General features: G+C 55.8%; 1 protein-coding gene across 10 annotated transcripts in view; it reads right to left on the bottom strand.

The window, feature by feature from the left end:
- Positions 1-26,603, bottom strand: part of SRGAP3 (SLIT-ROBO Rho GTPase activating protein 3) — a 108,617-nt gene that overhangs the window by 75,252 nt on the left and 6,762 nt on the right. For 2 of the 10 annotated variants that reach the window (XM_080605558.1, XM_080605557.1), the window contains exons 1-2: positions 8,036-8,427; positions 7,527-7,617 (exon numbers count right to left, since the gene is read on the bottom strand). The exons of 4 other annotated variants lie outside the window; for them this stretch is intronic. In XM_080605558.1, the coding sequence (XP_080461684.1) occupies positions 7,527-7,617; positions 8,036-8,170 (226 nt within the window). In that variant the 5' untranslated portion in view covers positions 8,171-8,427. Of the gene's footprint in view, positions 1-2,096; positions 4,484-7,526; positions 7,618-8,035; positions 8,428-26,603 lie in introns of those variants that run through there. 4 more of the 10 variants (XM_080605556.1, XM_080605565.1, XM_080605562.1 and 1 more) reach the window with 4 other exon arrangements.

The following is a 26,603-nucleotide window of genomic DNA, read 5'->3' as shown; positions in this document are numbered from 1 at the left end:
TCGGAGGGGACCCAGGGCTGGGGAGGCTGCACCGGCCAAAAATCACACCTGCAGCGACAGAGCAGAACCTGCGTGCACTGCGATTTTTCACCAGAGCATTACCCTCTTCGCGCTATTAGCATGGCACCGCAGCCAGCTTCCTCAGACCCAGCCTGGGGTAACTCCCGAGACCGCCTGGCATCCAGAGTAGGCTCTGGTTTATTTCACTGCATACCACAGAAAACTAAAAAATGAACCTGAATTGGTTCTTTTCCCTTCCTCTCTGCAGGAAGAGAAATATGAGCTCCACCAGAGCCCCTTCAGCAGGTAGTCACCCACATCCTCGGAGATCCTGAAGGTGCGGCTGACCGTCGCTTTCAAGCTGTGGTTTACCATGAGCTGCTGCCAAGACCAGACAAGCTTTCGGGGCTAAATTTAGGCAGCGAAAGCACGTATTTTCAGGTTTTCTCCCGCTTTGTAAGGAGACCAGCCAGAAGGAGGATTAGTCTGGTACCTCACAGAGCACAGCCAAAGCTCACATAAATGTATTGTAAAATGTAAAAATGAGCACAAGGACCTCAGACCCTGACACCAAGCCTGGGAGATGAATGTGGGAGCTCAGTAAAGAACAGGACTTGCAGATTATGTTTTTAAATTATTATTTTTTAAAGAAAGCAGGAGCAAGAACATACGTCTCCCTGAACGTAGAGATAAGCAGTGTTTAGGAAACGGGTCTGCTGTTACACAGCCAGAAGAGTTTAGGTGAGCACGGTTACTGAGGATGAACTCCATCATTTTCCTTGAAAATGCCATCCCACTCCCACAGCCGACGGTTTCTCCCTTTCGGAGCGTCCCCGGAGGGCAGCGCGGGCCCACTCACACACACACAAACTGCCGGTGCTGCCCGCCCTCCCCACGCCTGTGGGGCGCCGGGGTCCCAGCAACTGCCCCCACGGCACCCGGCCGTGTCCCTGGAAAGGGACACGCCAAGCGGGATCGTGGGGGAGAAACGGAGAACACCTCTGCCCTCCTTCTTCCGTTTTCAACCCAAAATTCAAATCTGAACTTAAAATAAGGAAACTCTTTCAGGAAGCAGCCCCCAGCGTGCGAGGGGCCGTGCTCCCCACCAAGCTCCCGTGCCACCCGCCTCGCAGCTGGCGGTTACTGCAGGAGGAGGATGGAAACGGTGCGATCGCACGGCCGGAGCCGTGCCGGGAGGAGCCCGAGGAGGACAGTCGGCCGCTCTCACAACAGAGCACCGGGCAAAGCCCAAGCACCGCAGGGCTTCCTTACGGCCACGAGCAGCACCTCACTGCAGGGCAGCCGGGACTCCCACCCGACGTCACGCCGAAGCCTTTACAAATCACTCGTGTGCTGTGCACGCTGGGCTCGCACGCCCCCGAGCAGACCGGCTGGCCACGAACCAGGAGGCGATTTGTGGGCACGGACAGCAACGACCAAGCCCCGCTGACACACGGGTACCGGCTTCCACGGCTGTGTCACACCTTGAGCACACCAGCACGGTCAGCAAGTGCCCTACTGCTGCCAGCTAGGAGATTGCTGGTGCCCCATCCCCAATACGCCTCTCATCATCCTGCTCGACTCGGACACGTCTTTCCTTTATTGAACCACCCCTGTAACCACCCATTGTCTCCATCTTTCCTTTCCTTCTCCTTCCTAGAGCCAGCAGTGAGGACACAGCACAAGAACTTCCTGCGTGAAGGAGAAAAGCGTTCCCTGACGACAAGGGACACTGCGCTGAGGACGCAGCTGCACGGCACGCATTTGTCCAGGGGCAGCCCAGGCACCCCCGTGAATTACAGCGAAGTTACCCACGGACTGAATCGGCTACAGCTGTCTCCGCTTTTGTCTGACCATGAGCAACGCGGAGGACATAAATCTCATTTACTCCCTGGTACACTTTGTTGTCTGGGCTACGCTGCCCTGCATTGATTACGCTGAAATACTGGGAGCTGCAATTTATGGGACTGAGGATGGAATGAGCCCAAGGAAACACTCAGCAATGCAAGACACGGCTATTGTTCTGCCTTGTCTTGTTTCCAAACAAGCCGAACTCCTACCAGCCCACGGACACCAGCCCTGGGGAAAGCAGTCACCTCCGAGCCCCCGGCCTGCAGACACTCCTGAGCACCCTCCGTGCTTTCCTCAGAGGACCCCGCCTGCACCAGCACCTGCGCACCGCAGCGAGTTCGGTCCGAGCGCACCAGCCTGCTTCCCAGGCGGGTTTTATTCTGGGAGCCCCGCTGCAGCTCCGCCTTTCGGGGGGCGGAAACAGTCCCCGAAGTTTTTAAGCGTGTTGATGTAGCAACAACAGCACCTTAACAGAACACAAATCTGCACAAACAAAACGAAATAAACACAGCAAAGAAGGCGAGGCAAACACTTCCCAGCCTAGGCTAGGCCGATCCCTTACTAAACGCTGCCAGAAGAAGACAGATCCAGCAGCAGGAATGCTCGAGACATTGATTCAGATCTGGCCAAAGCTACAGGAAAACATTCCTCTGGCCACCTTGGAAAAACCGGTGGAGTTTACAAAGGGGCAGAGAACGAGTCAGAACAGGCCCGGCTGAAAGGTTTTGAAGAGATTTGCAAAGATCTTTGTGAAGAACAACCCCAAATCTGTGCTGGGGTAGGTGCATCTAGCATCTAGCCACAGCTTTTCAGCGCACAGGTTCCTGTGCTGCTGTGCAAGTCTGACAAAAGAAACAGCGACAATCACAAGACCTGTCGGTTTTCAGAGGACACGAACGGCTCGGTTTGTTGGACAGGAGCAAGGCCACGTTACCAAGTCAGGCGCTTTCCTGCGTGAGGGCTGCGGGAACAGGAACACGAAGGGGAGGGGGAAAGCCGCACAGCCGAGCAGCTGGCTCCTCCACCTCTACTTCTTCTTGGTAGGAATACAAGAAAGAAGCAAGACACCCATAAGAACCGGTTAAAGCATTAAAAAGAAGGAGCCAAACAGCCTGGTTGTTGTGTTTGTTCAAGATTTAAGAAGAACAAAAGGAAGTGCCACAAAAGCAGATGGCGCGCCTTCCCCCGGAGAGAAGGGGCATTCTGGCCGCAAACCTCGCGGGGTGCAGCAGCTCCGAGGCTTCGCCGCCCCTTCTTCCCCGCTGACAGCCCAGCGCATTCAGTCCAGGGGCATTGTCCCGGCCAGCTCAGACGGAGGACACCTTTCACGCGCTGAATGCCCCCGCTGACGTCACCAGAACTCTGGGGTTTGGGCTATTAAAATGCAAAAGAGAGCGTATTTAAACTGAGAAAGAAAGGGAGCTGTACAAGAATGTGAATCACGCCCCAGCCACCGAGATGGAATAAAGAAGAAGATCATTAAATGGCTCGTTCGAGCACCTCGCGCTCCTTAATCCAGGCGGGGAAAACTTCACAGCCGAGCAGGGGCAGGCTGCTGGTGCCTGCCGCGGTGCCCGTGTGCGGGGCGCTGCGAGGCTCCGGCGGAGCGGCCCCAGCACGGAGCAGCCCCCACGTCTGCGCCGGTCACCCCAGTGCCGGCGGCAGCCGAGAACTCTGCGCGTCCGTGAATCCACCGGAACGACCCTCGTCGAGGCAAGCGCCGTGCCCCTCTGTGCCTGCACATGAGTAATACGCAGTAATTCCTCGGAGAACTTTTCGTCCAGCATCTCCAAGCAACCTGCAAACTGCAGCAATACAAACCTCGCACAGCCTCTGAGGAGGAGGAAAGGGTTACTGCACCAATTTTACAGATCGGTAAAAGATTGTTTCCTCACACTTCGCCACTGCTCCTGCCCCCAGCTGTGCCATTCTGCCGTGCAAACGCGCTCCTGCCTTGCACCAAGGCCAAACGGCTCACGATCTGTGAAGGCCGCAGAAAATGACAAGTAAAAACAAACCGCAGAACAGTAGCCTCCAGTTCAGGAGCACGAAGACCTTGCCATGTCTGACAACAGCCGCTGCCCAAGGCCGCGGGCGCGCGGGGAAGCTGCCGACGGGGACGGCCGGGCCATCGAGCAGCACGCGCTGCGGGGCTGCCGCCCGTGCGCCCTACGTGGGAACCGCGATTAAAGCACCCTCCCTGTGCAGCCTCCGAGTGAAACGCTGAGCAGGAAGGTTTGCAAGGCAGACTCCTAGGAAATTCAAGCAATGGGCGTATCTTCCAGGAAGAGCATTAAACCAAATCACCAGGAAGCGTAACTGCTGAGCACAGACCCACACGGAGGGGAAGCAGGCGGCACGGAGTGACCCCTGCAAGATGATCGTGCCCCCGCTCCAAAACATCCTGTGCACCGCCAGGGGCTGAGGGTACTTCACTTGAAGCATGTCCTTATCACCTAGAAATGCTCTTCCTTCACGTCCTCTTGGTGAATTATCCCCACTGTGTGATTCCAGCAAAAACACATCACACGCTGCCTGTTGCCTGGATCAGCACGCGCCCTTCAGACCTCCCTGCGGCACACGCGACCACGCGCAGTCATCCGCTGCCGGGGAACCGACGGTGCCTCCTCCTCCTCCGCCTCCTGCTGCTGCCTCGGCCAGACGTCAGGCCGAGGCTGACACTCCTCTGCACTCCTGCTCCTTTCCAGGAAAATAGGTAACGTTGGAATAAGTAAGAGAAAACCATGCCGTGACCAATAAAATAACATTGTCCTCAGGCCCAGCCAGCTTGGAAACTGCAGAAAGGAACCACAAAGATAAGGAGGAATTTCATCCTCGGTGCCTTTCTGTGAGAGGAGAGAACCGGCACAGCCCTCCCCTAGCACCTGTACGTTCAGCCTCAGCCTGTGAGCGCAGACACTGGTCGGGAAAGAATGAGGAGTGAACAGACTTTACTTTCGGCTTTGTAAAACCAAATGAAGCACAGGTTTGGTCTGGGGCCCCGATCTCTTCCAATCTTCACCTAGGGGCACCCAGCACAGGCAGCGTGTCCCAGCACACCGCCCAGGGCTTTCCACGCCAGACAGGATCCCAAACACACACTTCACCGTTTCATGACAACTCCATCATCTACCACAGACCTTGAGTATGTTTCAGGCCGCAGACGGCTCAACTGGAGGCTAATAATGTGCTCCGCGTTGGGATCGTTGGCTTGCGCAGCCGCCACCCACAAAGCAGAGGGATAATCACCCTCAGCACTTCAGTTCTGTGCAAGTCATCAGCTCCTGTGGCACGAAGCGATCGCGTTACTTCCTTCCAACAGGAAGATCAGCGTAAAGCCCATTGTCTCCTCTCACCATCTTCCCCAGCATCCCAGGCTTTACTTATTAGTGGGCACAGAACCAGCTGGTGATAGATAAACAATACAAATGAAAACACAGAAATATCCTGTCCGTACAGAGCTCTTCCTCCTCCCAGACAATGCATCCTCGAGAGCAAGAGGAGGAGGGGCCGGCGGAGAGCAGACGCCAGCAGGACAGACGCCTCCGCACCCAGGTCAGTTCAGCTCCAGCTGGCCAACGCGCCCCAGCGCTGCAGCGCCCAGGTCGGCCTCGTGCCTGTTTTGTCTTCGCCAGGGAGATGGCACGGATGCACGCTGTGCTTTTGTCCCCCCCACCACGCTGGTTCTTCTGTACTTACTCTTCACCCGTTTCCTCTTCCTGGCACTGCCTCACCGTGCAGAGACCCCCGAGCTACTGCAGGGCACGGGCGCACTCCCGCGGACCCCTCCCCAGGCCAGCAGCGAAAGGAAAGTGTTAAATTCCCACCCGGAAAACAACAAAGGGCATTAAAGCTACACAGGTAATAGGGCAGCTCACAAGAGGCAGCGAGTCAGCAGGCACATGCAACCGATGTGCACCAACAGGCGTGGGTTTCCCTGAAGAACCATGGAAGCGGGTGTGCTCCCAGCAGCTACAGCTCTGGCCCAAGTCAGCTGGCTCTGCAGGTGTCCGGCACTTCTAGAAAATAATCCCTCAAATATTTTACTGTATCCACTTGGTATGCACATAGCCCGAATGTCTGCAGTGCTATCTCTGGAGGGCTCTCCTGCCATGCTGTCCTTTCATCGCACTTGCAAGGAAGACAAGATTTGGATGTAAGCATTCCTTCTGTTGAAAAAAGAAAACACCTTCCTTCTTTTCCGCTCACACTCAGATGTGCAGAAGTCTTGGATTCTTTGAATTCATATCCCTTCATGCAAAGCAAAAAAAAAAAAGGGCCTTCATGTTGACTGAGGTACAAATCAAATAACATTGCCTTTAAAGAGAAAAAAAAATGTGCCATCCTAGCAGGGTGAAGCAAATAAAGATTTTAATTTGTTTCTTTGAAGCCTTTGTTTCTAACCACCTAGAAGCAGATCTAGCCTTCGCTCAAACACCCTGCACAGTGTCAACCCGAACTCCCACTGCCTGACTCCCCCCGAGCTCTGTGCCGGGCAGCGCGGGGGACAGGCACCCCAGCAGAGCCTGAAGCAGCCCGTGCCCTTCAGCTGTTTGTGCAGCCCTGTTCGAGCCCCAGGCTGCACACACCTGAGCAGCACTGCTGCCAGAACTCCCTTCTCGCACCTCAGACTGCGAAATTGCACCTCGCAGCTAAAACGCACGAGAAAAAAAGCGAGCCCAGAACTCCCATATTAGTTATTTGCAATTGCTTTGTTTCAGCTGCCGGCTGTCGGCAGAGCCGCTAGCACGTAAATGCCATTCTGACTTCAGGGGGATACGCTGCCGGAAAGTCAGCGAAGAGCCCCGCGCTCTGCATGCGACATAGCCGGCGTCTGCTTTTTATAAATTCCTCCCGAAGCAGATTGCTAATTGCTCCTGATTTCTGCTCTTCTAAAATAAGCTCAGGCTGCAATCTGCATCGATGCTGCAGAGGGACTAATGAATTGCCCGCCCACCTGGAATTCAAGCTTCAGCAAGACGCAGTGGCAGGCGGGCACGGCTCCCCCCGCCTGCGACCCTCGCAGTCCCGCTGCCACCCGGGGCCAGCCCCGCGCGGGCACCACGCAGCGCCACAGCGCAACCGCGTTCGGAGGAGCCTCGAGGACCCAGCGACGGTCAGGGAGCGCAGGGAGGAACCCCACGCCGATGCCGAACTGGCTGCGCCCCGCGTGCGGCAGAACACCCCTGGCTTGTATCAGCCGGTGCCGGGGGGCTCTGAGCACCCGTGGCACTGCCCGCGGCCCTGCTGCCGCCCTGAGCAGCGCCCCTGGTCCCCGCGACGCGCTGGCAGGCTGCAGGGGCACGCGGGCACCGCTCTCTGTAAAGCCACGGGTTTCACCTAGGGTGAAACAGTGCTGGAAATGAAGACTAAAAGGAAGTGCAGGAGCCCACGTCACTGAAACGAGGTTGGGAAGCACAGGGAGGCACGTCGGTGGCACAGCCCCGCAGGGAAGCCCACCTGCCACGCGCCGCAGGTTGCGGCTGCAGACGGCCGCCCCAAGCAGCAGGGGCGGATGTGTAAACAAAGCCCGCCGCAAACAAACATCTCGCACGGCACACTGTAGGACTGTATCGCCAGATAATCTTCAATAGCCAAAGCACATCAAAACACTGTTTTCCCTTTATCTTCCTGAATTGCCAGCTGCGACTGTGACAACTTCAACGCACACCCACCACTTAGCACGAAGGCACACTGCTCCAAAATCGCTGCCAGCCAGCTCCGCTTCCAAGCACAGGAACGCCGCTGATTGCTCCATGCACCTCCCTGCAGGAGGACCAAAATGTTTCCCAGTCATTAAACGCTACAACCTCCCATCCAGCAGAGACCTGCCACCACGGCGAGGCAGGAGAAACTCACGCGCGAGGTCGGGAAGCCCTTCGTTGTCAAATTATCTGCCTCACACAGAACACGTGCGGTCACACCTGCACGCTGCTCCTTCGGCGAGAGCAACTGCGCGCGTAAACCACCCGAACGCCTTCCCGACTGCACAGCCACGGCACGCGCACGGCGGGCACACGGGTGGCCGTGCGCGCGGCTGGGAGGTGACCGACGCCCATGCTGAACTCGGGCCATCGGCGCTCGGCAGGGCAGCGCCGCGGCCGGGAGGTGCCGGCACACCTGGGCTGCGTGCCCTGCGCGTGGGCGCCGCGACCAGGCGGCCCGGCTTTCTGCGCTTACTTACGTAGGCCAGCGAAAGCACAACAAGGAAAGAATACGCGATGCAGACGCTTTCACCATAAGGAAAAGCCCTAAAGTAAAGCAGGGGTAACAGAAAAGCAAGTGCTTCCTCTGGACGAGTCCTTAGAAACTCCAACATTCAGCACACCAGGGAGGAAAGCGCTCTCTAGGCACGCATTAGCCGCGCCCGCCGCGCCACTGCCCTCCCCAGCAGCGACCTCCCCGGCAGCCCACTTAACGTTAAAACCACTGCTGCCGCAATCTTGGCAAGTATCGGCACACCTATAGCTGCTCGGACCCTACGCATTACTGTTTTTAAGACCAGGCAACGCTTTCAAAAAACAAGCCCACATTTCAGCATTCATGTGCCTCCCCAGCCAGCTACGGCAGGAAATCTGAGCTGTCCCCAAAGGCAGCGCTCCAACCTCCCAGACAGCTGCAAAACACATCACAGCAGTACCATGCCTTATCCCCAGCCTCCAGCTTCCCCGATGAGTTTTTTCAGGAGAGCAGACAGCTCTCTTCCTTTCTCCCCCGCTCCTCCTTGGTGCGAGCACAAATCCCAAGCCTTGAGGATTAGTCAAAATACTCCCATTTATCTAATGTTCGCTGTACTTCCTTGTTTTGCTCCGTGCTTTACTTTGAAGATTGCTTTCAGGGATCTCCCAATCCTCTCCCCAACTTCAGGACTCTTTTCATTATTTATTTTTTTAAGGCTTCTGCTCCCTTTCCATGTGCACGTTTCCCACCCCTGCTGCCCTGGCCGTAGGGCACCGCACAGGCCGCGTGCCAGGGTCCACAGGCGAGCACCGAACTGCGGTTCTCACAGGAGCCTTGCAGCAACGAGGCAAACGATGGCAACACTCGATCCTGCAACCTCTGCTCGCATGGGCAGCCTCGGGGGCGCTCTCAGTGCAGTGCAACACGAAGAGTCAGTACCAAACCCGTCTGCTCCCCGGTTCTTCCCCGCTGAGCCCACGGGAGGTCGGTCAGGCCTCCCAGCTCCCTCCTCAGCACCCCCGCTCGGCATCGCCTCCTGCGTTCTCCTCGGTTTCCCAACTTCCAGCTCTTCTGTTGCAAGCGCTGCTGCTCCAGCACACGGGTCAAGCTGAGCAAACAGCATTTGCTGGAATTCAGCACAGGCTGCTCTGACATCTATCCCACTTACCTCATCTATTTGTCAGAAATAATTAAAAGATTCCAAATTCCATTTTATTTATTCAGATTAGACTCTCAGTTCCAAACACGTTATCTTTCCTGCGCTAGTTGGTTTTTGTTTTGAAGGCATCAGCCACAACTTTACCCATCCTAAAACTGCACAATTCGGCGCAAGAGCTTCTTTGTGAGCACCCCTCTCCAGCCAGCAAGCAGCTGCTCGCCGGCAGGCTCCATCTCACCTCCCTTCTCCTTCCCGGAGCCCGAGTTCTCTGTGCACATCACTTCATCGCCTTTTATTCCGGCAAGCAGCATCACAGCGGGCTTCACCCCGCTTCTCGCAGCAGGCACATCTTCTCGCTCCACAGCACCGTGCCCCTCTGCCCTCGAGGGGCTGATCGCCCCCACCCTGGACCAACTCTCAAGAAATGGGCATCCTCCAGCTCCTCGCTGGGCCAGCACCCCTTACTTTGCTCCACACGTAACTCCGGCTCTTCCATGCATCGACTAGCCCAAATCCGTGTCACTAAGATCTGTGTGGTGCCATCTCTTCCCCTGACAGCTTGGCCTGCCCTAAGGGTGAAGCCCCGGGCCCACCACGCGGTTGCTGTACAGACGCCTCTCCTGCAGCAGGGAGCTGGCCCCGAGCAGCGCGGTGCCGGCGGGATCGGGACGCAGGGCGGGCTGGGTGCCGCTGGGATCGGGACGCAGAGCGGGCTGGGTGCCGCTGGGATCGGGACACAGAGCGGGCTGGGTGCCGCTGGGATCGGGACGCAGAGCGGGCTGGGTGCCGCTGGGATCGGGACGCAGAGCGGGCTGGGTGCCGGCGGGATCGGGACGCAGAGCGGGCTGGGTGCCGCTGGGATCGGGACGCAGAGCGGGCTGGGTGCCGCTGGGATCGGGACGCAGAGCGGGCTGGGTGCCGCTGGGATCGGGACGCAGAGCGGGCTGGGTGCCGGCGGGATCGGGACACAGAGCGGGCTGGGTGCCGCTGGGATCGGGACGCAGAGCGGGCTGGGTGCCGGCGGGATTGGGACACAGAGAGGGCTGGGTGCCGGCGGGATTGGGACACAGAGAGGGCTGGGTGCCGGCGGGATTGGGACACAGAGCGGGCTGGGTGCTGCTGGGATCGGGACGCAGAGCGGGCTGGGTGCTGCTGGGATCGGGATGCAGAGCGGGCTGGGTGCCGCTGGGATCGGGACGCAGAGCGGGCTGGGTGCCGGCGGGATCGGGACGCAGAGCGGGCTGGGTGCCGGCGGGATCGGGACGCAGAGCGGGCTGGGTGCCGCTGGGATCGGGACGCAGAGCGGGCTGGGTGCCGCTGGGATCGGGACGCAGAGCGGGCTGGGTGCCGCTGGGATCGGGACGCAGAGCGGGCTGGGTGCCGCTGGGATCGGGACGCAGAGCGGGCTCGTCATCGCAGCGAGTTATTTTAGCACGCGAGCTGGGGACGCTTCCTCCCCGCCCCTGCACCATCTGCTCTCCGTCCCCTCAGCTCGCAGCGCAGGAGCGTGCCCTCCTTCCCCCCCCGCAGCGCTCTGCCCGCCGCTCCTGGCACCTTCTGGCACACACGGCGCAGAGCCCCGCGGCCCCTCAGGCGCTGCAGCCTCTCACGTCCGCTCCCGGGCAGGCAGCCCCGGGCAGCTCGGTGTGACCGGCAAGCCCCCGGCCTGCACGCCGCTGCCGCAGCTGGGAAGGTGAAGTCTGGAAGGCTCAGGAGACCACTACGGACACTGAAGAGAAAGCCTTTATGTCAAGGTCACCCAAGGTCCCTCGTATCCTTATGCTGTATACAGATTTTTTTTTTTTAATGTAAAATTTTGTACCTAGATGAAAACACGCTCTGAGCGTTCCTCACACGAATTCCTAATTTTATGATTACATCCTGCCATCGAGGCTGGGAATAAACAGAAGGCTGTAATCGCACAATAACTGTGATTTTCTCTTAACACCAGCCTCTGCAGTGGAACGATCAGCACATCTCCGGATATAGCACACCGTTCCAGACAGCATCCTTATTTGCATGTGACAGCACAAAGATGAGGCAGTGAACCAATACCCCGGCGGTACTTACTTATTTAGAGACCAATAACGAACGTGGGACGTGCCACCGCCTGCTAACGAATTGCAGCAGCACGCACTAACCCGGCCCGAGCACAGCGGCCCCGGCCCGCTGCCGCACCGCGTCCTCTGAGACAAACCGGGCTGACACGCGGCGGCCTCCCCGCCCGGCAGGCGTGTGACCAGCGCACTGACAGAGGCTCCCGGACGGAGATCTCTTCGGAGTTACTAAAATTTTGTTAATGTCAGCAAACCAATCCAGGAACCATCCGCGACACAACTCGCTGGTATTTGTTTTCTGCGCAAGAGCCGTTCCTTCTCCCAGACACTCATACTCACGGGCAATCAGTGCAGCTACAAACAGCCAGCACTGACCAACACCACGGCAAGCTGCCCGGGCGCTCCTGCAGAGCGGCGCCAGCCCACCGAACGCTGGCAGCAGCCATTCACTGGGACAGCGTCGAGCTCACTGGAGAAACAGGAGAGATTTATCTCACTGAACTGAGAAAAGCTTTTACCTGCTGAAGCGTACTGAGCACTAAGCCAGGATCGGGCCATTATTCTTCGTTTCCAGAATGCGTATGAGCACTGAAGCCTCCATCCGTACACCTTTGCTCACGCTGTCCTTTGACCTAGACGTAATCTTGCCGTTTCTGCCCTTCTCTAAGGATTATTCACTCACCTCCTCTGCCTACCAAGGCCCTCCTTGCCTCGGTGGTTCATCACATCACATCGCATGTGACTTTCAGAACAGCATCTACCCACTGCAGCTCAGAGCAAAAAGCTCTGTGTTTATTTTTGGGACACACGTTTCATGTGACACCAGGTTTTTCACGTTCATTGCCCAGTTCAAAGCCAGGAAAGACCGATGACCTAGAGAGGGTACCATCGAACGGCCCCCTAGTGAGGTCTGACCACCCGAAACAAAACGCCCCGATCTGCCTGTCGTGCCAAAACCTGCTCATTGTTTGCACCACCACAGACAACCGTACTGACGTGGCAGCGGAGAGGAGACTTCAGCACCCACCCGTGGCCTAAGGCAGGCAAGACTCTGTTGCAGTCCCAAGTTTCAGATGCTCCTGACAACACAAGCAACCCAGAATCCAAACCCACCTGTTCAGGGACAGGCAAGCAGTGTTTGAATGGCAGAATGACCTATCACATCTTTGTCCGTCTCCATATTGTGGCCCCGTAAGATAACATTTTTCCCTATTGAAGACACACGTGAGGTGAAGAGCACGGATGGACTTCTGGAACAGGGAATGCCTTTAACTGGTGGCCTTCAGCACCAACCATCAAACTGAGCTCAAATAATTACAGTTTGAAGGAAAAGGCTGACAGTGACTTGACATGGTCTCTTACATTAAAATGCACCATATTTCCTTTGTGCCATATTCTTATTCACTTTGATGTATTATCATGCCCTGCTCCTCTTGATTGCTTTTCAGAAGCACTCTAAATTAATGTGAACTGGTAAAGGGTAATTATCTCTATGAATAATTAGTGCATGCTAATAAATGCAAAATAGGACAAAATGCTAAGTTTTACTGCCACTAACAGTTCCTCCTCATGACACCCTCTCTGCTAAAAGAGCATCTACTGAGCACTGGCACAGAAACCCAGAGGACAGCTGTGTCCTTATTGCAAGCGTGACAAATTCCTCCATACGGCAGAGAATGACAGAAGCACAGTCCCTGCTTCCTTGTCTGAAGCATGATCTTACAGTGGCCAAAGAAATACTGTTTTTCTCTTAGCCAAATGCTGTAAGAATATGCATTATTAAAAATACATAGTATTACCAAAAAAGAGGAAGAAGGTATCACCGAGAAAATGAAGCAGACATCCCCAAGAAAAAGAGGCTATTTCCAGGCAGAGGACGAAAAGGGAAGGTTGCACTCATGCAGACATCCGTCAGTAACTCTCCGTGACGCAGGTGCCAGTGGGTGCTGTCCGACACAAGGTTGGTGTAACCAAGCGCCACTCGCGGAGCAGAGCCAAGACCCCCCCGCAGCACGCCTGCACCCGAGGAGCGCAGACCGGCCCTGCGGAGCGCAGCCACCAACGCTTTCTCCCCAGTAACCCCACCAGCCCCCATGCCACCCAGCTGCCTCGGTGGCAGCGCACGCCTGCGCCTCCGCCAGCCTTTGCTGGGGACCCCAGTGGCAAAGTGGGCTGCATTTTCCAACCCCTCCGGTTTCACACGGGGTTACCGCTTTGGAGCGCAAACAGCACGGCAGCAAGACAAGGCAAGCTCCCGCTGCTGCCGCAGGCCGGGATTTCTGGCCCAGGTCTGCCTTTCCTAGGAGCCAGCCGTAAGCTGCATGAAGCGAGGGGGGGGCCCTGCACCAGCTGGGGGAGAAGGTCTCCGGAGAGCTCCCCTTGTCCAGCCCACGAAGCGCGGCGTGCGGTGTCCGACGGGAGCTGCCTGAAGGAGCTCGAGCCGCAGGCTGAGCCCTGCGCACACCGCCCCGGCACGGCACGGCGCCGCCACCAGCGAGCGCTGAACGTTTGCAGCCTCCGTCAAATTTTGTTACGCTGGATAGCTTCACACAGCACTGTTTTAGAGGGACCCGCAGCACGCCGGTTGGATTTAATGGCATAAAAGAACAAGAAGAAACATTTCAGTGCCTCCTTAGCAATGGTAGGAAGCTCCACCAGTAAAGATCTCATTCAACCCACAAATGTGGGAATCTTGCTTGGAGCTCCCCCCAGACTGCACTTGCTCCCTCCCCAAAGTCGTGACACGTGTTCTGGCATCACGACAGGACAAATACTAGTGAATTCTGTAAAGTGTTTTAAATCCAGATGGAACCCAGCCCATCACCAGTTTATTACTGCACATGTTAAAAAGTTTAACGTATAAAGGTATAATGAAGCTAAAAGGACTGTTGCCCCTGTCTTTTGAAAAAGGAAAACAAAAAACCAAAGCCACACACGACCTTCATATTTGCGCTGCCTAGGCACATCTCCTTGCCAAAGAGAATTATAAATACAGTACAGTAAGTCAACTCGTCAGGAAGCAGGATGGAGAAAGAGACTCAAGTCTGTCTATGAATTTTTATCAGACACTATTCACTAAATTTATTAGAGGCTGAAACACCCTCAGATCATGCTCCCTGCTGTTCCTTCTGTCTGTTACTAAGCATGTAAACCACCCCCGCTCCCCACACATGCCCCCACACCTAAAAACCAAGAGCCAGAGCCTACCTCACTCTCTCTAAGCCTACGGTCTCAGAAGCTGCCTGGAACAGGCACTCACCTACGAAGGTCCAATTCCAAAATCACCTCTTAAAAACATCCTCAGCCACAAAGCTGCGAGTGTCCACGTCACAGTCTGGATCTGAGCAGACTGATTTGAACTGACAATTTCAATCGTGCTTTAAATAAGCAAGCAGGAAACCAATTTCAGTATTGTTTACATTTGTAATCTGTAGCTATTTTCTTAAGGAAAGAACAACTGATTATCAGCGGCAGGCATAAATATAGTTTCCTGCTGCACTGGGAGATGCACCTCTAATCCTCCGTGCATATTGAACCGATTTTGTGGCGCACACTCACTCTGAGATTTAACGCTTCTGTTTTTATCATGTTAAAAGGTGCTCTTGGCACATGACTTTTTTTCAAGCATGAGTTCTCCAAGCCGCATTAAAGTACTTCGAAACTATTCAGCACCATAATTTTGCCCTATCTCCCCTAGAACAGCGAGGCGGGCCCGAAGCTGCCGACAGCCACCCAGCGCAGCGCGTGCTGGGGGAGAAGGCGAAGGGGCGCGGGGGGAGGCAGCCAGCAGCGTGCCACGGCTCCTCCACCACGAAGCTTGGTGGTTTTCTGCTCCCAGACGATGACCCGACACTGAAGCGGCACAACACGCAGGGGGAAGGGCCGCGGCGGCCCCCGGCAGCCGATCCGCGCACCCCGCTCCGCGCGGGGAGGCACAGCGCCGGCCCCGCAGGAAACGTGCTCCACATGCGCAGGAGGCTGCAGGTGCGGGGGGAGCCAGCAGCCGCTCAGACCTGTGCCTTCCTGGCTACGTGCAGCCCGACGAGTTCTCGTCTCAGCCAGGAGCACCCACAGGCCTCCGGAGTCACCAGAGGGTCCCCGCAGACCCTCCGGCCCAGTCCCCACGGACGGGGACCCGACAACCCCTCCGGGCAGCCACCTTCGTGTTCAGTCATCACCTGACGTGGTGCTGAGTGGAGGGAAAGGCCCGCGGCCACCTCCCTCGGCCTGCCCGACGAGCCTCCCTAACGCAGCGCCGGGTGAGCCGGCCTGCCCTGTCGCCACGGCAGACTGCTGGCCCGTGGTCAGCCTCCTGCCACGGCCCCAGGGTCCTCCTCTCGAGAGCCGTTTTCCAGCTGGTCTCCCCAGCCTGTGCCGAGGCCTGGGGTTGTTCCTCGCCACACGCACGACACGGGGCCTCCCTTTGCTCGGCACCACGGGGCTCCTGCTGGCCCATTTCTCCAGCGGGTGAGCTCCCCCCGACCGGCAGCACCGGCTGGTCTATCAGCTGCTCCTGCCCGAGAACATAAAGCCCTCAAAGTGTCAGTCAAACATTTCGGGTAGGGGATCACCATAAGTATTTGCTTGCTTCACCTAGGATATGGCTGGACTCTAATAACAGTTTAATGGTCTCTCTGAAGCGATTTTCGCCCTGGGGCACAGTGCTCCCCTGAGCTGCCCTTCCTCTCCAAGTGCAGGCTTACTCCAAAAGCTGCTCGTTTTTCATCATCGTGTAACTTCCAGCCACGGAGGCCAGGCCACATTTCACTTCTTACCGAGTCACCAGAGCACACAGCGCACAACAGCCAATGCAACTAATGATGCTGCTTTAAACGAGATGATAAATGCACGTGCTGATGAATCGAGGCACTCCTGCGTTTCCATTTGTGCACCTCCATGAATGATGAGTTGTGAAAGCATTGCCCATCATCCATCACAGCGAAACCTACTCATCTGGTCCAGCAAAAATGATTCAGATTTCCCCCCCTCGGTCACAGAATAGTAACGAGTATAAAAGGAGATTTATACCACCTTTTAATTCTTTGAATATCAAAGTAGTAACATTTTAAGCCATGTAGCTACCTGCTTTTGTGCGTGTGTTGTGTTTCTTTCCCCAGAGGACGTCTATTCTGTTCAGCACACATCAATCTGAATTACAGGAGAAATAAAACATGCTCGGCTTAGATCCATGTTGTACCTAGCTGGTAAAAGTAGAGTGTGCTAAAACCACGGCTCCGGTGTCCACGGCTCCCTTTCCAGAGGAAAGTCGTGCTCGCCTGGGAAAGGCAGGACGGCAGTAAGGCGCAGCGCAGTGCTGCTTTACAAGGATGGCCAACCAACCGCTCTTCACAAGCACAAGGGGAAACGCATGAAGCCAGCTTTCATTTTCAGAAAATACGTTTTAGTTTAAACTCTGGGAAAAAAGTGGTCTAATCAGAAAGAGTAAAGAGACTAACCGAGGAGGATGTTTGTTAGATCTCCCGTCACGGAAGGTTTTTAACTGATAGATTAGATGAACATCTGACAAAGACGTCTGAGCTGCTGGGAAATGCTGAAGGCAGCAGAGAGCGAGTTTGTTGGGGGAACGAGGCACAGTCTGTTAACCGAGGGGCAAATGCCGGCCGGGATAGCGGAGCTGGGTGGGGAGAAATCTCTGGGCCAAGCACCACCTGCCCCGGAGCTCGGGGCTCCCCAGGCCTGCCTCCGCCCCGCACCCCGGAGCCCCCTGCGAGCAGGGCGATAACGCCCGGCACCGGCCGGGCACGCGGCCACCGAGGGAGCTTCCCCCCGAGCCGCGGGCTGCTCCCGCACCGGGAATAAAGGCAGGGAGGCAGGAGCCAGGGAGCGCGCCTTCCTACGTGAATGCAAAACAACAGCCAGAGCAGCCTCGAGGTCTTTGTCATTTTGATGGCCTTGTGCTCATTCCCTTCTGGGGAGACATAGCACATAATGGCCTTCGGGGAACTAATTAAGTCAAATATGCTGAAGCCGGGGAAGGCAGCAGGGTAGGGACAGATAAACTCGGGGAGGCAAAGAGCATGAAGGAAAACATCTGAGACCTCTGCAAACAACCGTGTTCTTCTAACACTTGTCAAGTAATTTCGAGATCAAAACAGAGATTTAGACTTTTCTCAAAAGTTTTTAAAATGTAAGTTATAAATAAAAATGCTGTCACGTTAGTGAAAAGGTGGAAGGTCCTGCATTAATGTTTCCCTGGAATAACAGAAGTATAAATGTTATGCGTCCGTCTTTTGAGGGACTGATGCCAAACCCTTGAATTCAGTCAAAAATCTCCCTTTAACTTCAGAAGCCTTTGACTTGAGTCTTGTGACTCAAACACAAGCTGAATATAAACAAGGTAGGGAAACTGTCCAGCCAAGTCATAAGCAAATACAAAAGTAAATTTAGCCAGAGATTGTATTAATAGTTATAAGCAAAGTGACTTTTTTCTTAATGTCTGGATTTTACCCTAACAATTTTACCGTAAGTGTTAATAGATCATTTTCTCTCCCACCAAAAAATGTCACAAGATCCCTTTACGCATAAATTAGTGTCCAAAAAGCTGCCTCCAGCTAGGATATTTAAATAACTACTGGATGAAGAACAGCTGTATTATACAGAGATATAATTACGTTTCAAAGAAAATGGTTTTCTATTTAGATTTAAAACTAGTGAACAAAACTAACCCCCACTGCTAAAGCGTAGAATCTCTTACTCCGAGTACCTCCCTGCTTCTGGCCTGCTTGGGGAAGTTCAAGCAGACCCACTCGTTCGCAGGGCTGCGGTGATTCAGCCAAAGCTAACGTGCTGATCCACTGCAGAGAAACAGGAGGTTAGCCAACATTTTCATGACCACCTTGTGGTGTTACCCACCCCGTGGGACACAGCCACCTCGGATGCGCAGCTTCTCATGAAGAGAAGGAACAGAAAATGCGGTATTATTCAGCCCCAAGAGCTGAGCCCTGACGCACGCTGAAAGCTGGCCTTGTGAGAGATGCTGGCAAGTTCCCCTTCCCCGCCGCTATCCTGCGTCCTCCTCTGCATTTCCCCCCTGCTTTTAGCTGTCCACCCAGCGGTACGTCCTTATCCGATACAAATTTCCAAAGGATCCGAGGGGGGCCGGGGGCTGCAGCCCACACCCCTGCCAAGCAAAGCGTCACCCCAAGCAGCGACATGCCCCAGAGCTGATGGTGTCCGGAGCACCCCGTACCCCCGAGCACCCCGTACCACGGAGCACCCTGTACCCCAGAGCACCCCGTACCCCCGAGCACCCCGTACCACGGAGCACCCCGTACCCCCGAGCACCCCGTACCCCCGAGCACCCCGTACCCCCGAGCACCCCGTACCCCCGGAGCACCCCGTACCCCCGGAGCACCCCACCTCAGGGCACCTCCAGGGCCCTGCGCTGCGAGGAGGGGCTGCGAGGAGGGGCTGCTGCAGAGCTCGCTGGGTTGCTGTGGTGACGGAGAAAACCCCAGCTCGTGGGGACCGGGTTCCCAAACGCAGATTTAGCTGTGCATTGCAGTTCGCGCTGGTTTACCGATCTGCAGTTATTCAGCCGGCCGGCAAAAAGGGGTTTATAAGTACAAGCATTAAAGCTCATCCCCAGATACATCACAAACGAAAATAGGCCCGAGGCTGTCACATCGACGTTGTTCACAATAACTGACCTCCAACCTCCTCACGTTGATTTTAATTACTTAACTTAGGGGGCAACTCTTCCCCCTTTCCCTCCTGCTACATCTGTTTACACGCACCAGCCTGCCTCCCACCCTGTGCGGGCAGCGCACAGCGAACGAGGGAGAGCTGCTCAGGGAACGCCGCTGAGCTGCGCCGTGCCCGGCTGCGCGCTGCTGGCCGCAGGGCGAGACCCGCGCTGGTTCGCAGCGCCTCGCGTCTCTCTTCAGCCGTAACCGAACGCTCACGGAAAAACTAAAATAGCCTGAAACTGCCTTGGCTACCAGTCGTGATGGCTTTTAAGTTCCAATATCCTGACACCAGTCACCCATTTCTGTCCTTTTTTTGAGCCCTTGCAAACCTGATTTCCAGGAACACGGAGACACACAGACAGACACACAGACAGACAGACACACACAGACACAGACACACAGACACAGCAGTCTCACTCCTCACACTTCTGCCTGCTTCCCTTGCCCATGTTGTGCTCGAAGCCCGCCAGGAGGCTGCAGCAAGCAGGATTGCGGCCCTCCGTCGATCACCGAGCAGGTCTCTGGAAAACGAGGACCGAACGACCCGGCCGTGTCCCACGCAGGCAGCCTGGCTCCAGCAGCAGCCCCCAGCACGCAGCGAAGCCCCGGCCAGCCCGCAGCACGTGCTGCTCCGGGGCCAGCAGCCGCCGCCAGCCCCGAGGCGCCGCGCAGGGGGGCCCACCCGGTACCGGCACCCGGAGGAGCCAGGAGCCGCCTTCAGCATCAGCGGCCCCGGCCGTAACGCACACACCAGCTGACGGTGAGCTCCGGCACTCCAGGTTCTCTCTACTTTCACGTCACACAGAATTTGTTATTAATTTAGAAATGAGTTCCCTCTATCCCACAAACCCCACGCGCACAAGGCACGGTGCGGCTCTGGGCGGTGCCGGCACCCTCTCCAGCAGCTCGGCGGCGGCGGCCCGGTGTTATCCTGCGCTGTCCTGGCAGCGCTAGCAGGCAGTCCCCGACCAGATGGATGTATTTGTAAATAAGACAGATCAGTTTTGTCAGGTTGTAATTGGTTTTAGAACAAGCAATTCCCCCGATGACAAACAACGATTAAAGAGCGCCGAGCTCCCCCAACGAGCGTCTGAACGAGTTTTCCGGCAAGGCCAAGAGCCGAGGAGGGCACGGGGGGCGGCACTGACGGCACACGAGCGGTTCCACCCCGGGCGGCCCGGGCAGAGCCGTCAGGAGAGGGAAGAGCCAGGAAGAGCCGTCAGAGCGCCTGCGGAGCAGAGCGTGGCCTCTGCCCCCTCCCAGATGCCTCGCGCCCACCCGAGTCGCCACGGGAGCCCCAGCAAAGACGCTGGGCATCCAGAGCCTGCCAAGCCGCTGTCCCTCCGCGGGCCGGTACCGAGTCACCTGGGGGCAGGCTTACAGGGGGCGTTAAACACCGGGAACTCTGAGAGGCTGCACACAAGGACGGGGCTGGGGACGAGGAGCTGAGCTCCTTCCCGCGAGTCCTGGGCACGCGCAGTCTGGTAATGCCCGAAAAAGGCTGAGGAAGCGTTCACTAGAGATTTTCCTTTCTTTCAAGGGCATATTGCTATCATGAATTTCTGCAGGCTTAGGAGTTAGGTTGGGGGCCATAAATGCCTTTTGTTTTTTTTAATTGTCACCATGAGCCACACCATGCAGAAGGCCGCTGCAGCGACCGCTCTCACCAGCGCCGTGACCAGCCTCCAGACAAACCCCCGGCACGCTGGCGAGGCTCAGTGCTCCGGGAACCAGCTGGGTGACCAGGCCGGCGCCCTGCTCTCACACGGCGGCGGGACCCAGGGGAAGTCCCACGGCTACTGCCCCGACCAGCAGCTGCCCTCGCACGGAGCTCATCGCCGCTGCTTTGTGCAATCCAGCTCTCAGAGCAGCTGGACTACCTCCACAGGAGCTTGCTGCGGCTGAGAAAAGAGCCCTGTTTCACCACCTTTCACCCAAGGAACCAGTTCTGCTGGCGTGCCTCATTGTTAATACGACGCCTTAAACCCTCAGAGCACTACCTACCCCCTTCGTGAAACCTCTCTTCCGCAGAGACGGCATCGCTGACCTCCTTCCCCAGGTGCTCCCGAACAGCACACAAGCACTCCTATCTATGAATTTGTGTGAAGTAATCCCCAAGAAGGCCTCTTGAACATTTTTTTTAAATTCCCAATAGAAGTTTATTCCTAAAGACGTTATTCTCTGCTTTTGCGACCTGCGAAGTTATCTCCTGCCCCCAGCCCTCGGGAGAGGCAAGCCGTCTGCGTACGGTCCTCTCCCGCCCGACCCGGAGCCGGCTCACTGCGCTGGAAAGCATCTGCACGGCAGTGACACACAGGCCCCTTTCCGCGGCAGCTGTAGGGAACCACATCAACAGCACAGCCCCGAGATGGACGAGAACTTGCCTGCGATAGGAGAGGCAAAGAAGGCGCGTGTGTTTTTCTTCTCCTCGCCCTTAGTTTTGATCTGACCTCTTGTATGAAGCAGAGTACCTCCAACTGCCATCCCGCAAGAACAATGGCTATGTAAATACTTTTTGTGTTATGGTTTCACTTGCAGGGGTTTATAAATATGACATTTTCACTTACAGTATGTTTGCTTATTGTCTCTTTAGGGATTTTAGCAGGAGTAGGTCAAGAGCAGAGAAGCGCTGCACAGGAAAAACTGCTTTTAAAACATGAATCACTTGGAATGCCATCATGTAGAGTGTTAGAAGAAACAAAAAGGCTTTGTAAGAACCTGCTGCTGAGACCGTGATTCCCGATTCACTCGGTGTGCTCTAAGTTAAAAATGCTTCAACACTGCTATTTTATTTTTCTTCAGCTTTTAGCATACCTCCTCAGGTTTCTCCCTAACTACCCAAAAATACACTTAGAACCTCTGTCGTAATTCCCAGTTTCATTTATTACAGCAGTAGAAGTTCCATTCACTTCAGTAGTAAAACAAACGGGCAATATGAAAGTCCCTACAAAACATGGGCTGTATTCAGTGGAAAGTAAAATAAAGAGTGGTCTAAGGAAAATCCAGCGGAGTAAAAGGTTCATCTTGCAGGGTTTCTATATATGGCTGCTACAGCCATTTCGAAGAGTTCCCACACACGGAGACGTGACGCTGGGATGACAACTGCCCGAGCTTCTCTGGGCACGCTGGAGGTGCTGACACCCGCACAGCACGCTTGGGAGCCACGTGCTGCAGAAAACCGACACGAGCACCCTCTTCTCCGTGCCTCTGGCGGATGTACACAGGCAGCCCCAGCCACAAAACACCCTCCGGTTCCCCCGAGGTGTGAAACGCCCCAGCTCCCAGCAGAGCAAGGCTGGCTGTCCTGAATTACCGGGGTGTCGGTACGGCACCTACAGAACTCGCGTCTCCCCGCCCGCGATGGGTCTACGCCCAGGCTGCAGCCGCGGCAAACCCGGAGCACCCGCTGACACGTCCCCGGCGCGGCGGGGCTGAGGACCCGTCCCTGCCGCTCGCCCCGGCCTGCACCCTCGCTCGACAACAGGAAGCGGCGGCTGGGAGCGCTCAGCTCACCGGCGCGGGCAGCGGGGCCGCCGGGAGCCCCATCACCGCCGTCAGCCCGGGGGCTGAGAGACCTCCCCGGCAGCAGGTTGAAGGCAAATCCCACAGCGCGCACAGCACCCGGCCGCCGGGGCACTGCAGGGGGCACCTGAGGGGAGCAAACCGCCGGCACCCGAGCAGCCTCCGTCTCTCAGACGCGAGGCAGAGCTCAAGGAGCCGGCTCCTGCTCCTGCCGCCCGGCGCTGCCCTCCTGCCCCAGCCCGCGCCGCCGCCTCGCCCCAGAGCTCGACGCAGCGCTCCCGCCTGCCTCTCGAAGCAGGGGAACCAAATCTTCGGTGCTCGCACATATTTTGAATCAATTACATGGGTATTTACAGAAACGCCGGTGTTATTTAATCCGGCGGCCTCTCTCGGAGCATCACTCTGATGCTGCAGGGGAAGCTATAACGTATCCAGCCAATTGTGTAATGCTCTACACGGGAGCAGAAATTGTTTTCTGATCTCTCCAGCAATCACATCCAACCCTGAAGCATGATGTCTGATTGTGCTGACTTCAGCATGCTTAACTGTGCATAATATCGACTGCAAAAGTACTCAGCCCTTTAAAAATGTGCCCGTCTCCAAAAAGAAACAATCATTAGGCTGCACTGCAAAATCACAACACACCACAATGCCCCAGCCTACACTCGGCAGATTGAACCCTACTGAGCAGCAACGTACAAACAATTTCGCAGCAAGGGACCAGCACTCCTGTACGCGGCGCTGTCCCTGGAGCACCGCTCTCCGTGGCAGCCAGCGAGGCCTTCCACCGCAGGAAGGGGAGCCCCGAGGAGGGGGCCCTTGCCAGACTCCCCGCTTTGGCTTTATGGAGGCCGAGGCCGACGTTTCAGTGACCGTGGTACAAGCAGCAAGGCGAAGGATTCATTGTGACTGTTTTCAAATCTCGCAGCGTACGCTGCGTGACTCCTCCTGCCGGCAAGGATTTTGGCACGCGATCAAGGGCACGGAGCACCACGTGCCAGCACTGACGGAGGCAGCTCACCCCTGCGGGGGGACTCGCCTCAAGCCCTCCGGGAGGAGCTGTGCTCGGCAGCAGCCGACTCATTTCCAAACAGCACTTAGCAAGAGCGGGACTTGCCCACCCTTACGCTGTCACGTCGGGCACGCTGTCCCCCAGGGGAGTTACCACATCCTCCCAGGGGCACGGAGGCAGAAACGGCTGCCCGCAGCAATGCTTTCCTGGGAGGCCTGATGTGTCTCCACCAGCTGTCAGCGCATCCTCCTGCCCCAAGGCCTCCGCCGAGCGGCCCGAGCACCCCGGGGACGGGGCAGAACAGACGTCCCCACCCGGCTCCGCAGCCACCGCGCGTCCACGCTGCAACACCGGCGTGAACCCGCGGCACCACCAGCTTCACCCTTGGCTCTCACTCTTTTACAAGCTGTTCTCTAACGTCAGTGATTAAATTATAGCACCAGAGCTAAATGTCCTTGAAGAAAGAAAAGCAGAAAGCGGGGACTCCAGTGTATGTGTGTTCCGCTTTCTTTTCAAGCATTTTATCTTACCAGACAGTAAAACAACACTGACTCTCACCTAATCAGCCAGCTTTGCTGTCTACATAATAACCAAACCAAGTGCTTCCCAGTCAAAATCCTTGCCCTAAGGAGCTGCAGCCCTGAGCGGTCCCAAACAGCTGCATCCCCTCTTCGCCGTTTGTTTTGTACACAGGCTCCCGATGCTCAGAGGCCGGGGCACTGGAACAAACCTAAAAATCAAAGAGATTCTCCTAAGGAGCAACCCCCTCTCCTCTGTGCCTGTCCAGTGAAGACACAAGCAAGGAATTGTAGCAATGGTGCGTGCACGGAAGCTCCATCTTTTTCTGTCAGAACGTCTGCAAAGCTGAGCTGCCTGCAAGACAGAGCAATGCCTTACAGAGCTTCTTTACGCAGCAAGATGCACGAGTGACTGCAATCCCCGCACGCATGACAGATCCTCCCAAAGGCCTAGGTGATAAAGTAAAACCTTTTTTTCTTCCCTCCCTCTTCAAAGCAATTCTTTAGCTCCAAAGGAAAGAAGAGTAACAGACACTAATGCAAATTCTTTCCCGGGGCTGTTGGCTGTGCAATTTTCCTAAACTCTCAGCGCCCAGCCCAAGAGCCTGCAGCACTCGGTGTTGTCATGGAGCACCTCCCCGGCATGTCAGCACGGCTTCAGCACTCAGAGGAGGACATCGGTAAAGTTAACAGAAACCGTTTTGTCACTAGTGTCCGCCAATTAGGGTGGCACAATGTTTTAAGGCAGCGCCGCAGCACCAGATGCATAAGCAGAAGAATCTCGCAGCCGTACCCTTCTCCCAGTTCCCAGAGCCCTGAGCCTCCTGACCTCTCCCATAGCAGGGGCTCCCAAACTGTGGAAGTCACGTCAGTACGGACGGACAGACACCACTCCACACACCCGAACAAACCCGCCAGCACCAGCGCCTGCATGCACAGGCGAAGCTGCCCCGCAGCTGCTGCTCCCCTCCGACAAGGCTGTGCCCGCAGAGCTAAACCTGGGGCCCAGCCGTCCAGAAAGCACGACCACAGAAGCATCGATTTCCACGTTGGAATTGTAACACTACACCTCTTTACATATCTTTGTCTTTAAAAAAAAGACTAAGACTTAAAATAAAAAGGATGATTTAACAGAAAGTGCATGATTTAAAACAAAGAGGATGAATTAAAGCCTCTCCCTCCCTGCCATGGACGGGATCCTAACAGCTGCCTCCTCACTGATGAGTAACGACAATGCTGGGATAAATAACAAGGCTGTATATCCCCCGGCCTGGCGCATGAGGGATGCTGTGCTGCTGATGGTGCCATTTTTCACATGAACTCTAAAACCAAGGTGCTGAGCGCTCGCCATCGCTCACAACCTCACAGCACTGTGGCACTCAGAAGCACACCACTCCTGTCACACCGACTCCATCCCAGACTGGGGAATAATGCTACAACCCTGTAATTTCCCCAGCAATTTTATTTTGATACTCCGCTTCCTCTCCTAAAACTGTGTGTTGCAATATGGTGCTCAGAGCTGCCTCTCCCCAAACCACTGCAGCTGCCTTCCAGAGGTGAGAAAAGGGACATCAAAATAAGTCAGCTCGGGCCAGTTTTCCAGAGAACAGCTTACGAGCCAGGCTCTGGGAGATGTGAACAGCTTAAAGTGCATCCAACAACTGCAGGCACGAAGCAGGCGCACTGGGAGAAGACTGGAAACCCGAAGGAGGTCATCAGTGATAGCCATAAACTATTATTACCACTGTCAATGCGTGGGCTCATACTGTTTATTCGTTTCTATGTCCTCCCTTGCTGCTATGATACATACTAATAAAATACACAGAGGTGGGGCAAACAGCACAATGCTTATTAGTAAGAAACACTCATCTTTTTTAAAGAGGAAGGTTTGCTGGCAGCATAGCAAAAGCCTTCTGGGATTAAACGAACATTCAGGATTAAATTGGCATCCAGGCTGTAAGAAGGGGGAGATCACACTACCTGCTGGAGGAGAGCAGTGACCCACACCCCGTCGCTGCCCCCCAGCCTGCAGCCACGCGTTACTCGCCTGAGCCGCGCAGCCACTGGCCACGTCAGGTCCATGAACGCCTCTGAAGTCGGAAAATGCATTTCAGAGAGTGATTGATGTCGCTGCTGTGGGTGGTGGGCTGGAAAACAGCTACTGACACAAGGCCAAATTCAGGCAACAAAAATTTAAGAGTTCAAAGGGTTGGGTTTTTTCCCCCACTTTCAATGGGCCAGCAGAATGGGAGTAAATCCTGCTCTCAACAGGTGCTGAAACCGTGCACACAGAAATTCAAATATACCCCTTGCAGAGGCTTATAAACGCCTGGTAACCGCCCGAAGCGCACTCGGTGCTGCTCTGTTACAGCCCTTAAAACTCTTCGCCTGGGACCAGGACTAGCTGCAGGCCGTGCGGAAGGGCTGCAAGAGGTTTCCATTATCATCGCAAGAAGGGCAGGCTGATAAGTAACACCTACTACACCCAGACACCCATCAGTTACTAAAACAGAAAGTGACTGGGTTTACAAGCTCAGAACACCCTTGCTTGCTGTCGGGGCACGGCACTGAGCAGAGGCGCCGCAGGACCACAGC

The sequence above is a fragment of the Anser brachyrhynchus genome, assembly GCF_964034855.1.
Source record: "Anser brachyrhynchus genome assembly, chromosome: 10".
Taxonomy (NCBI): Eukaryota; Metazoa; Chordata; class Aves; order Anseriformes; family Anatidae; genus Anser; species Anser brachyrhynchus.
The sequence above is the reverse complement of the archived record's forward strand: the minus strand, read 5'-3'. Positions and strand labels throughout refer to the sequence as shown.